Genomic DNA, 13,614 nt, shown 5'->3' with positions numbered 1-13,614 from the left:
CACTGCAGCCACTTCCTTGAGCACCCACTGGCTGCTGCCTCACTGGGATTTCCCGAGGCACTGGCAGGCCTGGAGTGTTTAAACAACTGACAGGAACAAAAGCTCTTAAGAAATGCAGAGATCTCGATTTTCCAGCCCTCCTCTCCGCTGTTGGGCCATTGCCTCTCACCACACGTACCTACAATCCTGCTGACAGAGAAGCAGACGTGTATTTGCATGTGTTTGCATAAATTTTCATGTATCTGAGCACAGGCCAGCAAAAGCCTGTGCTGTCTCACTTGGAAGGATGTTACAGGGAGCCCTGAACGGAGTGAGAACTCTGTCAGGGAGTTAGCACTGTGTGTCAAGGCAAAATGATGGATAAAATATCAATTTCTGGAACCTTCAGCAGCAGAACTGTCAAACTGCGAGCAGCACGTGGCAAGTGAAAATGTAAAAAGCTTTCTGCCACCTTGAAATGTGTGTGAGGTGACCGAAATCCTTTGGCAGTGAAAAAAATACAGGAGCTTTCTTTCCTTGAGTGGCTTTTCTCTTTATTGTGTCATCCCTTGGGTGTTTCATACAAAGCAGTGTCAATGGGAGTGTGGAATCATCACCGTCTCCAGGATATCAGGGGAAATATCCTTTTAGGGGAGGAATTAGAGCATCCCCCTGGCAGCTGGTGCTGCTGGGAGCTGATGGATGAGGTTTGCAGTGGGAAGAGCCCATGGCAGCCCCAGGATTCCGTGCTCAGCTTCCCAAAGCTCAGCCAGTAGAGGCCTGCTCTGAAAGCAGCCACAATCCACAGGCTGCTCCCGTTGGCTTTGGACTGCAGCCACCAGCCTGTTGGAAGCTGCTGCTTCCCCCCGTGTGGAAAACAATTTTCCCTTTTCCTTTCCCAATTCCTGGCCTGGCTGCGAAGAAAATCACTTTTAAATCTCCAACCTGTCCTGAGTGTCTTCTCTACCGGGGTGAATTTCACTGATTTAAGCAGTTCACAGCTCACCCCTCAATTTTTTTATTGCTCTTTCAGGGGAAATGTAACTTCTCAAAGCTCAGCCTTGCTGGCAGCGTGTGATATCCCTTTATTTGCACAGTTTATCTCTTCCTACCTGTGGCTTTGGATAAGTTGTTAATAACAAAGGCTCCTTATCACCAAACAAACGTTCTGAAGTGGCACCGTAGAAAAGCTGTCAGTCGGTTGGCAAGTGAAACTTTTAGATCAAATTCTCTGCTAGAGAAGCTGAAAATAAGAACCTTTTTCTCTTCCCTGTAACTGTGGGTGACTCCTGGGGTTATTCGTGGCTTTGTAAGCACGAGATGATCCTCGGGTTTGTGTTTAGAGAGGCAGGCAGGGCTTCACCTGGCAGGCACTGATGAAATGCCAGCCTTTCAGCAGAGCCAGCTCCGGTTTAGGTATTTCCTTTTACTCCTTTTGACTTTTGGGAGGCATAAAGGAGGGAAATAATACCTTTCTCACAGCCAGAAAACTCACCATCAACCTTTGAATGGCTCCTCTGTTGTGTTTTTTTCCCCTTTCTTGTGTCAACAAGGCCTTGTGTCAACAGCCAGCAAGCTTCTGCTTGTCCTGAGCGTGTCCCTGGGGCTGTTGACAGCGAGGTGGGGACATCTCAAACGTGTTTCCAGTCTGGCACCGGTGGGATTGCAAAACCACTGGAGAAGGAGCAGCAGGGAGCGAGGAAGGAGCTGTAAGGGATGGAAATGGAGCTGCTTCTGTGAGGGAAGCTGATGCAGCCTGGGGGATTTGGAGTTTAGGAACGTTTTGCTGGAAATATCTTTGTCTCCTCCACTGAGGAGGGTTTTTTTTTGCCTGGATCAGGCATCATCAGAGGATAGGGATGGGATTTAGGGTGGTTTTAGGGCTGATGTTGTTACCTGGCTGTGCCCAGCAGTGGGATCAGGGATGGGCACAACGCCAGCCCCTGCACAGAGCAGTCCTGGGGAGGATCCACACCACAAGATATTAATAATTATTGCTAATAACCTGTCAGAATTCCACATCCACCTCGGCTGGAGGTCAGAGACATCCTGTCAGACTCCAACACTTGCCCTCCTTGCTGTGCACGCTTCGGCTGCTGCTGCAAGATGTGTTACTGAGCATCCTTAAACCCTTATTTATCATCTCATGGTGCCCTTTCACTCCCTGAGAGCATCTCCCTGGCTCTGCTAAGCTCATGCCCACCTTGCCAAGCCATGGGGAGGATGTGGGCACCTCATTTCCTCTAGAAGCCTCCAGTTTCTTGCCTCAGCCTTATTTTCTGGCTTTTTCTTGTTGCTGATAAGGGGTTCTGACGTGTGGCTCGAGGCGTGCCCGCTCCTGAGGCAGCAGGCAGGAGTAGCTGGCACTGGCTGAGCTCTGGGGCAGAACTTCAGCCCTTCAGTGCCCCAAAATATCCCTCAGGGGCTGAAGCAGCTGCCAGCACTACTAAAATGACACTTGGTGGGGTGTCCCTGCGCAGGGGTGATGACGCCTTTAACTGCTGCAAAGTTACAGTTCTTTATAATTTATATAATAATAATAATAATAATATCTATATTTATGTGACCTCATGCATTTATTACTTGGGCCAATGCTGAGATTAATCAGGGGAGAAGGGGAGATATTATTTGAATATTTTTAAAGCATTTTTTGGTAAAAAAAAAACCCTGGTACCTTACATAAGGTAAAGGAACTGGAAAGGTTTTCAGTTCAACGTGGAAGTGTCTGGATGAGGTGAGCAAACAGCTGGGTAGAATTCATATTTCTCTTCACATATTTCTCTTTTTTGTGGAATTTAATATGGAGAGATGCTCCTTTCTTTCTTCCCAGTCTGGGTGCTCAGCTGAGAAACTGAGTTTGCCTCACCAAGAGGAGGCGAGACAAAATGTTAGGAAGGTCTGGGTTTATGCCAGCAGCAGGAAATCCTCAGGAATTACAATTTCCCTTTTAAAAAATTAAATCATTTAGCTGCTGTTCAGCTGATCATGCTGAAAACCTTTTATCAACAGCCCAAACCTGACCAAGGGCTGCTGAATAACATCAGCCTCTCACTGAGACTCTGCCTCCCCGGGAAGCTGGTGCTGAGCTGCAGCCTGAGAAGTTTGGCTCTGGATTTTACCTCTGAGGAGCCAGGGCTAACCCCTGGTGTGGCAAACAGCTTTTCTTCTCTGCCAGAACCACCGGGAAATGTCACCAACAGCAGAGGGTGGGGAGCTGCAGCTCTAGCTCAGAGCTGGGTGATGCATGGGGTTCTCTGGGAAAAGCTGGGTGCTGGATTAAAGAGGGACCTTTTATCTGCTGGAAGGGGTGAGTGAGAGCTTTTGTGTCACTGAATAGGCTGCTCAAAATCTCATCCTCACCTCTGTGAGAGCAGGGTCAGCAGCAGAAGAGAAAAGCACCGACCTTTAGCACGTGAAAAATGACCAGGCTTCAGCATTTGCACCGAATGATTTATTTGTATCAAAAAGAGCTGGTTTAACAAGTGCTTGATAAGGCAGCTTCAGATTTATTTTACAAAAACAGCAACAATGAAAAAAAAAAACAGGGAAAAAACCCCACCAAACCACCAGACCACCAACAAAACCCCCCGACCGTAGATCAATGTAGTGACAGCATCGTGTAAAAAACGTGTAAGTAGTGAAGAATAAACTGGACTGTGTTAGGCAGCACAACTTTGCATAGTTCATGGGCAATTTAATCTGATTTGGCTAGAGTGGATGTGTGAAACCACAGCCCCCATTAGCTGTAGCAGATGTCGCAGCTCCTGTCCCTCCTGAAGAAGTCCTCGGCCACGGCCAGGGGCGGCAGGAATTCCGTGCAGTCCGTGCTGGAACAGGGGAGGCACTGCTGGCCCCTGCTGTCCCTGCTCTGCGAGCCACAGGCTGTGCAGCAGCAGGCAGGGCTGGGCAGGGGACACGGGGGGTGGCAGGGCCACTCCTCCATGGGGCAGCTGTAGGGTGGGCTGGGGGTCAGCGGGGTGAGGGGAGAGAGCTGAGGGGGAGAGCAGCTGGAGTTCCACGGGCTGGGCAGGTCGGCTGAGCTGGGCGAGCTGGCAGCCTGGAGCTTGAGAGAGAAAAAGGGAAAAAAAAAGGAGATTTCAGGGAAATGTGGCCAGCAGCCTGAATTCCTGTGCTGTTGCCTTTCTCACCTGGCTGCCCAGGGAGATCCTGGAGGTCTAAACCCAAAGGCAGTTTCTGTTTAGTAGGGACAATCCCTAGCAGGAGCTGCGCTGCAATTTGCACAAAATCTGCAGGACCTCTAGAAGGGACATCCCCCATCCTGCAGCCTCTCCCAGTTTACTTGGGGCTCCCCAGGGGAAAAGAAGGGACATTCCCCATCCTGCAGCCTCTCCCAGTTTATTTGGGGCTCCCCATGGGAAAGCATTCAGAGCCCATGAGCATCCCAGGCTCCTGGGAGCAGCCGGATTCCCACATTGCTGCTGTTCTGCCCCAGGAGGTGACTCCTCTCCCCTTGGGGACAGCTGGGGCTGCTCCCCTGGGTCCCAAAGCTCACCAGGCCCTGGTTGAAGCAGAGCTGGACTGGCTGGAAGGTGTCAGGGGTGTAGTGTGGGGATGGCTGGAAGGCACCGAAGGCTGGCTCAGAGGGTGCATCTGCCTGCAGGCAGGAATCGATCAGCTGCTCCAGGTATCCAGGGCTTTCCTCACAGGACAGGCAGCTGGAAAACTGCCAGGACGGGCAGCAGCTGGGCACAGGAGGGATGGCTTCTGCTTCAAAAGGCTCTAGGAGAGAAAGGAAAGCAGACAGCAGCAAATTAATCAGCGTCTGTCCTCACAAAGGGCAGGTTTCAGTGCTCTCCTAGGCTCAGTTGCCCTGTGAATTTAGGCATTAAACAGGCCTCTCGAGGGCAAGGTGAAGTTTGTAGGGAAGCAGAAACCACGAGGGAGATGCTCAAAAGCATGTGGATAACTCAGGGAATGCAGCCCCCTCAGCTAGAAAGCTCTTTAATTGCTGGAAACTCTTCTGGCCCCAGGCACTTTGGACAGGGATCCAGCTGGAAACTCCCCCAGACTCTTGACCCTCTGGCCTCCCTTCTGTGCCCTGTTTGCAGCCCCAGAAGGTGCCAGGCAGTGACTTGTGCTTCCCAGCCTGGCAGATGTGCCTCTGCCTCATCTCCAGACCTGGGGCAGCTACACCTGCAGGAAAAAGGGGATGACAGGGGGATAATTTGCTTTTTTATCCTCCAAACAGCCAGACAGGAGCAGAACAAATGGAGCAAGGCAGGGCTGGTGCAGCATTGTGACCACGTAGGGGTGCTGGCCAAAGGGTGAGTTTCTGGAAAGCTCCCAGCAGGTCTGGCTTTGCAGAATTATTATCTTTTCACACCAAGCTCAAACACGGTTTGAGCCCCGTCCACGTGAAGGGCACAGGTCTGAAATGCACATTGCAGGGTCAAAGGTGGCAGTGTTTAGCTGGCTGTGGGGAGTGAGAAACACCCTAAATACATAAACTGATGGAGACCTTCCAGCCTGAAAAGGCTTTGGTATGTCAGCTTTGGCGTGTCTCACGTTTCTTTATTAACATAAGCAAATGGATTCCCAGCTATCGATGATTGAACAATTTCCTTGTCCATGCAATGTGTGCACTCACACCTGCCCAGCCTTTCCCCTGTGCTTTGCCTGGGGATAATTGAAGGATCTGCGAGCCCAAAGTGCCCCTCCCCTCCCCTCACCCCTTCCCCCTTTTCCTTGGATATTCACAGGCAGGAGGAGGAAACTCTTGGCGGTGTTGAAAATCTGGTATTTCTCTCACTCCTGTGGATGCTGGCAGGAGAGGGAGGACAGAACAGAGCCAGCCAGAGGCTCCAGGGCTCTCTGACCCCCAGTGGCCCCCACAGCCTGGGGAAGGCGATGCTATTCCCTCGGGATGAACATCCCTTCCCGAAGGGGAAGGATAACCTCGGGAAGGAGAGCCCTGAGCGCTCTCAGCTCCTCGCCTGCATCCCTGCAGGGGCTGATCGGCCGCACCGCGGGCTCTGCCGGCCTCAAACCAGGGCTGGGAAGGCTCGGGGCTGTGGGAAAAATCGGGAATGGGGCGGGAAGGGCCGCGTGGATGGGCTTGGTACCAACCTGGGTGAGGCGGAGACACAGACTCTGCAAACTGGATGCTGCTGCTGCTGCTGCTGTCCCAGGGAACCTGAGCAAAGAGAAGGGAAGGAGAGGAGCGGCAGCACAGAGCAAGGTGAGTCTGGATTTCAGAGAAAACTCTTTAAATAAACCTTATTTCCCTCCTAGCTGTGGCTGGGAAAACCTCCCTGGCATTGACAGAGCATTAGATGAATGTGCATAATGGGATTTTTGCTGGGCACAGCACCCACCCGGGGTGAAGCCCCTGAATCAGCTCCGTGCTGAGGGGCTCTTTTTGCTGCACTCCCGATCCTGCAGAGCTGCCTCTGAAACTAACGTGTGTTGATTTCCAGGAGCGTGAATTCCAACGTGGAGGGAATCCCGAGGAATTCCTAGGGATGGATATTACTGGGAAGGAGTAATTTACTAAAGAGCGCCGCAGGTGTCCCATCAGACTGGATTGATGTCGGTTGAGAAGCAGCTCTGGCACTGCTCCCTGAAAAGGGACAGCTTCGTTTTTTAAGGAATGCTGGAAGCTGAAGCAAGACAGATCAACCACCTCTGGGAACCTGAGCTGCTGGAAGGAAGAAATCCACCCCAAAAGCAACGGGAGTTTTGCTGCTTGGGGGCCAGGATTTTACTCTGCAAGTACCAATGCTGGTGGGGTTTTTCCCTCAGTTTTAACTCGTACAGCCCTTCACTTCATTTCCTTTATTCAAGATGCTCTCCAGTGAGCAGCTCATTTCCCTGGCAACAGCTTCCTGGCACATCCCGTGCCTTTAATCCCTTCAACAGTGGCTCTTGTGGGCTGAGGGTGCCTTTTTGTCCCTGGTGCAGACGTGACAAGGCAGAGATGGAGTCCCCAGGTTGAGCTTTTCTCAGCGCACATCCTGCCAGCCCAAAGCCTCGGGGCTTTAGGGGCGGGCCATACCTTGTGCAGGTCACCGAGGTGACTTCCCCCACAGCCACTTTTCACTTTTTCCTGTGTGGGCACCACAGGGCTTGTGTGAAGTGCTGGTGGGAAGTGAAAACCGGTTCCACGCAGCCCTGGGACACCTGGCTGTGATGAAGAAGCTGCTGCTGTTGGGGCTGCAGGGGAGCAGAGACCCAGCGTTTCCGAAACCTGACAATTCTCTTCACCCAGACCTCTCTCTGCCCCTGGATCTCAGGCTGATTTTTGTGCAATCAGCTGCAACAAAGCGCAGAAGCTGAAATCTGAAAGGCTCCAAGAGCTGCAATGTCATGAACCAGGAAGAAATAATGATTTGCCAAGCTCTTTATGCAAATCCCCTGAGTGGCTGGAGCTGGAGGAATCCCACAAAGGCTGGAAGAGGGAATGAGAGGGAATGTGAACATGTGTGTGTGTGTGTACAGAGCTCCAGCCCCTCCTCCAGAACGGATGGGGCTGCCCAGGTGTGCCTTCCATCCCGGAAGGAGTGACTTTTCTGGAGCAGCAGCTCTGCTTTGTCCCTGTGTTCCTCAGATTCTCCCTCCTTTAGGTCCCTGCTGCAGCTACTCTGACTGATTGTCCCTTTCCCCCATCCTCACCAGCCTGTTACACTCAGATTTTGGCCTAGAGATTACAGTCCTGGCAAAAAAAATACCATTAAAAGAGAAGGTACGAAGCAAACAGCACAATATTTTTACTCACTGCCGAGCCAGTGGCTGCTTGTCGCGCTCTCCTCTGCTGCAGCAGCTCCTTGACTGTGATCTTCACCCTCACACCTTGGTACACCTTGGGCTTTCCTGGAAGAATTTGTGGAAAAACACTTTGCAGGGAGGGAGAATCTCAGAGCAAACAGCAAATCCAGCAGGTTTTCAGGTGTGCTCTATGTGGAGAACAGTTTTAGGCTTAACATGAACAAATTTTTAGTCTCTGTTTGCAGTCACACTCACGGGTCTCTTTAACACCTGCTATTCCAGCTTGGGACAAGCAGACACTCATGAAAATCTTGCTGTTGATAATATTTAAAAACCACATGTTTATTCTTATCTATCTCCTTCTTCCCCTGCCCCCCTTCCAGCTTTCCCAATACCAAGCTCCATCTGGTGCTGCTGTTGGACTCATTTAAATTCCTGACATATTTGCCTCTCTCAGGACCTGAAAATAAATGTGGGAAGTGTTTCATCTGGCAGATGAAGCCCAGGAATAAAACAATGGAAATATGTGGGTGGTTATTCAGAGAGCTCAACAAAACACGAATAAAAAGGCTGCTTTCTTGCAAAGCCTAGATTATCTCTTTATTCTGCTCATGTACAGCCCCTATTTATTTCAAACAAGAATTTAGGGTGTGTTTGATCCAGCCAAAACCAGCCAGCAAACACCCAGTCACTACCTAATGAGGGATTTTTAGGACAGGAAATGATAAAATAATTTACTTCTTCTGAAAAACCACTTTCACTTATTGCAGTCATGGTAAAACCCTCAGATCCTCTGGCAGTTGTTCCTGTCCTCACTTTCTGCTGGTGTTTTAATTGAAATCTCACAATAAAAGGAAACACACCCAGACTGGTCTCTACACTCAAGAAAATGCCAGAGCGGGGAGCAGACAGCCCTGAAGGAGGCACCAAAAATAACCTCCCAGCGGGAGAAGAGCTGTGCCAGAGCTAAACCCGGCCTTCCAGTGCCACCTCTGGGCACGGAACTCCTTCTCCAAGGCAGCTGCACAGCGCCAGGAGATCCTGGCACAGAAACGACGCTGGGTTTGCAGGGTCTGCCCACACCGCCAGGGAATCCTGCTCTGCAGCCACTGTCCCCTTGGGCTGTAACCTCTGCCAGCCCTGCCAGCGTCCCCGGGCTGCTCTGGGGGAGGACAAGCTGGGACAGGCACCCGGGGCCCTCCAGAGAGTGACAGGGCTGCCCTCGGGGCGGTTTGCAGAGCTGGGCCCAGCTGGGGATTATTCATCTCGTGTTTTGGTGTTCTGTTTCTGTTCAACAAGCGAAAGCTGGGGGAAATGAGGGGAGGGAAGGGTGAGATGGAAGGAGAACACCCCGGTTAGCAGAGCTCCCTGCAGCCGGGGAGGGCTCTGAGGTGGGAGGGCCAAGGGCACAGGGTGGGCACGGAGCAGAGTGATGGCTCTGGGGCCAAAGGTGGGCACAGGGTGGGCACGGAGCAGAGTGATGGCTCTGGGGCCAAAGGTGGGCGCAGGGTGGGCACGGAGCAGAGTGATGGCTCTGGGGCCAAAGGTGGGCACAGGGTGGGCAGGGCAGGTGGGGAATCAGGAGCAGGGTGGCAAGGACAGGGTGGGGTTGGGGTCGAGGGCAGGGTGATGGACTGGGGGTCAGGGAGGAGGATGGCCAGAGTGGGTTGGGGAGTAAAGGGGCAGAGTGAGGGTTCTAGGGGTCAAGGAGCAGGGTGATGGGGCTGGGGGTCCAGGGGCACAGTGATGGTGCTGGGCATGGAGGGAAAGGCTGCTGAGGGTGGGCTGGGAGTAGGCTGACGAGGACAGGGGGTGGATTCGGGGTCGGGGAGTGGGGGTGGGATTCAGGGGCAGCGTGGCTGGGGCAGAGTGCGCAGGGTGGGCACAGCGAGATGTAGGGAGGGCACAGATGTGCAGGGTGGGCACCCAGGGATGTGGGGTGGGCACCCAGGGATGCAGGGGGAGCACAGATGCAGAGAAAGCACCCAGAGGTGCAGGGAGGGCACAGAGGTGCAGGGTGGGCACCCAGGGATGCAGAGAAAGCACCCAGAGATGCAGGGAGGGCACAGATGCATAGAAGGCACCTAGAGGTGCAGGGTGGGCACCCAGAGGTGCAGGGAGGGCACAGAGGTGCAGGGTGGGCACCCAGGGGTGCAGGGAGGGCACAGATGCAGAGAAAGCACCCAGAGGTGCGGGGTGGGCACACATGCAGAGAAGGCACCCAGAGGTGCAGGGAGGGCACAGAGGTGCAGGGTGGGCACACAGCGATGCAGGGAGGGCACAGATGCAGAGAAGGCACCCAGAGGTGTGGGGTGGGCACAGATGCAGAGAAGGCACCCAGAGGCGCGGGGTGGGCACACAGATGTGCGGGGTCCCCTGTGCCCCCCCGGGCGGGGGTGGCAGCGCAGCCGGCCCGGCAGAAGCCCCGCTCGGTGGCCGGCGGTGCCCGCGGAGCCCCGTCCCGAGCCGGCCGCGCTGGCACCCGGCGGGCAGCAGCCGATCCTGCCGTGCCTCCTCCCTCCCTCCTCCCCGCCCTCCCCGCTCCCTCCTGCCTTGGCAGGCGGCATCGCCTCGCCGGCGGAGTGACCCCGGCGAACCCCGAAACGGCCCCAAAGCGGGGTGCGGGGGCCGGCGGGGGGACAGAGCGGGGCTTACCGGACATGCCGAGCCGGAGCGGGCAGCGCCTCGCCAGGTGCCCGGTGCAGCAGCAGGGGTGGCCCCGGCCCCGGCCCCACAAGCTGGCCAAGGGGGCAAGAGGAGTCAGGCTTGAAATTTGGGGGTGAAGGGACCTGCCTGCCTGGTGGCAATGGCAGGTGGATCCCGACAATATTATTGTTTTATCCCTACGGGTATAAGTTTGAGTTTTTCTCTCCTAATGCCAAGTATTTAAAACCTCTAGAAACCAATGATTTGACAATCAATGATTGCGCGATACTTTCAATTTGAATATTCAAAGGCTCCACAAAATGGGCTATCTTTTGGTGAAACCGAGCACATCCCCATCTAGCAGAGGCTCTGGGGGAATAGGATTTGCTGGGGTCGCCCTCCCCACCCTTTGCTTTTGGGACATTTGCAGGGTTTTATCCATCTTTCCCAGAATGAAGCAGATGCCTCCAAAGCAGCTCGGTGTTTTCCCCTCAGATGCACAGGCTGGCCTCCAGCCCTCTCATATTTCATTTGCTACCTGCACTGAGCACTCTGCAAGGGCCCCACTTGTTTTTTGCGCATTTTTTCACGTTTTAAGGCCAAATTCTGAGGTTTTGGGGCCAAAATGGCAGCGAGCAGGTGTGGCCTAACAAAGAGGGTGCCCTGGGCACCCAGGTGGCTGAAGTTACCTGAGCCCCACTTCTCCCCCCAGCATTCCCTCCCTCTGCCTGGATGCTGGGCTCACGCTGGAGTTTATTTGTGCTTTCCCCCAGTTCAGGCTCTTTGCCTGCGCTGCACAAATCGGCCTTTTCCCCACAAGGCTCAGTGCTGGCCTGCCCTGGGAGCTGCAGCTGTGGGGTTCAGCGTGTGGCTCAGACTTTTGGGGTGACCACCCCTTCCCAGCAGAGCTGGAACTGGGTTTTTAGCCTGCCTTTAAGCTTTTCCCTGGGGACCACAGCCTCAGCCACGGGCAGGGAGTGAGGCAGAGAGCAGGCCAGGCTGTTAATCATCTACCAGCAGCTCAGGCTGGCTGTCGTCACAGCCGAATCCTTTTTTTTTTTTTTTCCCTTTAAGTTGAACAAATAACACTTGATTTCTGCAGGGAGGGAGGCCATTCCTGGCTCTGAAATGTGCCCCTGCAGCTCCTGGTAGGCCAAGCCTTGCCTGGGACAGCTTTATAGGGACACGTCCCACCAGGAGAGGAGCCCACCTGCCCCGAGCACAAAGGAATGGGCTCTGCAGGGCAGGGAGGGGGTCTCACTGAGGAATTTGGGATCTGAAACCCTTCCCTTAGTGGAGCTGCTCCCTCCTGGCGCTGCTGTGGGTGGGTGCAGGCTGCAGGGAGCTGGCGTGATGGTTGTTTACCCCTGAAAGCAGAGAGCAGAGCCTGCAGGCTGCCCAGCTCCAGCCTGGGGGAGCTGGATGCCCTCAGGAACCACGAGGCAGCAGAGTTCTGGCTGTTCCTGGGCTGCAGAGCCTTTCCAGGATGATGAAAACCCTGCTTGGGTTAGGAGTGAATGCCTGAGTGGGTCAAACCCCTTAAAATCAGCTCAAACCCTGTCCCTGCTTCTCCCCCAGGGTCTGAGGGCAGCACAGCCGCCCTGGCCTGGTTCAGGGCCTGGCCTTCAGCCCCTGGCAGAAGGAGCAGCTCAGATGGGCACTGGGGCTCAGCCTGGCTGTGACACCTCCACAGGTGACAAATTTAACATTTTCCAGCCACTGGCACTCTACAGGCTGAGAACTGAGCAGGATGGAAGGGCAGCTCTGGCTGCTCCTGCAGGGCCTGGGCTGCAGAGCCTCTCCAGGATGAGGCAAACCCTGCTGAATGCAGAGTCCAACACCTTAAAGTCAGCTCAAAACCCTGTCCCTGCTTCTCCCCCAGGGCCTGAGGGCAGCACAGCCACCCTGGCCTGGTGGCCCTGTTCAGATGGGCACTGGGGCTCAGCCCAGCAGTGCTGTCAGCTGCAGAGTGGAAAAGGCTCAAGCTGGGCTCAGGTTCGGGGCAGCAGGGCTGGGTGTGGGCCAGGAGAGCTGCAAACCCTGAGGTGATGGAGGAACAGCTCAGGTTTGGGTCAGGAGAGCTGCACACACCCTGAGGTGAGGGGGGAACAGCTCAGGTTTGGGCCAGGAGAGCTGCAAACCCTGAGGTGATGGAGGAACAGCTCAGGTTTGGGCCAGGAGAGCTGCACACACCCTGAGGTGAGGGAGGAACAGCTCAGGTTTGGGCCAGGAGAGCTGCACACACCCTGAGGTGATGGAGGAACAGCTCAGGTTTGGGCCAGGAGAGCTGCACACACCTGAGGTGATGGAGGAACAGCTCAGGTTTGGGCCAGGAGAGCTGCACACACCCTGAGGTGAGGGGGGACAGCTCAGGTTTGGGCCAGGAGAGCTGCACACACCCTGAGGTGAGGGGGGAACAGCTCAGGTTTGGGCCAGGAGAGCTGCAAACCCTGAGGTGAGGGGGGAACAGCTCAGGTTTGGGCCAGGAGAGCTGCACACACCCTGAGGTGAGGGGGGACAGCTCAGGTTTGGGCCAGGAGAGCTGCACACACTGAGGTGAGGGGGGAACAGGTCTGGCTGGGCAGAGGCTCCACAGCTGCCACCCGTGGGAGTGGAAGGGGCTGGGAAAGCTTCGAATGCCCCAGGATTTGAGGAGGAAAGGCGAGGAGGGGTTGAAAGAACCTCATCCATTTAAAGTGCCTCCTCCCCACACATTCCCTGGGGCTGGAAGGCTCCAGAGCCTGCTGCTGCTGCTGGGGGCGAGCCGGGCCAAAGGGGGACAGAGCAGGACGTGCTGCTCCGGGAGGGCTCCACGGCGGCGTTCGTGGGTGCAGAGCTACCTCTAGTGGCCACGGGGCTGGCTACCGGGGCTGCTGGCACTGCCAGCCCACCTGGGTGCCCTCGGGGCTGGCTACCGGTTCCATGGGCACTGCCAGCCCACCTGGATGCCCCCGAGGCTGGCTACCTGTGCTGCTGGCACTGCCAGCCCACCTGGGTGCCCCCGGGGCTGGCTACCTGTGCTGCTGGCACTGCCAGCCCACCTGGATGCACCCAGGGCTGGATACCGGTCCCATGGGCACTGCCAGCCCACCTGGGTGCCCCCGGGGCTGGCTACCGGGGCTACTGGCACTGCCAGCCCACCTGGGTGCCCCCGGGGCTGGATACCGGTCCCATGGGCACTGCCAGCCCACCTGGGTGCCCCTGAGGCTGGATATTGGTCCCATGGGCACTGCCAGCCCACCTGGGTGCCCCTGGGGCTGGATA

At 55.2% G+C, this 13,614-nt stretch overlaps 1 protein-coding gene across 1 annotated transcript; it reads right to left on the bottom strand.

Moving 5' to 3' along the window:
• Positions 1–3,427: 3,427 nt before the first annotated feature.
• Positions 3,428–13,274, bottom strand: COLCA2 (colorectal cancer associated 2). Its single transcript, XM_038161233.1, has 7 exons — positions 13,242–13,274; positions 10,360–10,442; positions 7,686–7,832; positions 6,995–7,064; positions 6,067–6,133; positions 4,493–4,719; positions 3,428–4,042 (listed from the first exon to the last, which is right to left on the bottom strand). The coding sequence occupies exons 1-7, from the start codon at positions 13,272–13,274 to the stop codon at positions 3,719–3,721; spliced, it is 951 nt and encodes a 316-aa protein (XP_038017161.1). The 3' UTR covers positions 3,428–3,718.
• Between the last annotated feature and the right edge of the window lie 340 nt (positions 13,275–13,614).

This window comes from Motacilla alba, chromosome 24, assembly GCF_015832195.1.
Source record: "Motacilla alba alba isolate MOTALB_02 chromosome 24, Motacilla_alba_V1.0_pri, whole genome shotgun sequence".
Taxonomy (NCBI): Eukaryota; Metazoa; Chordata; class Aves; order Passeriformes; family Motacillidae; genus Motacilla; species Motacilla alba.
Note: the sequence above shows the minus strand (reverse complement) of the source record. Positions and strands in the feature narration are given on the sequence as shown.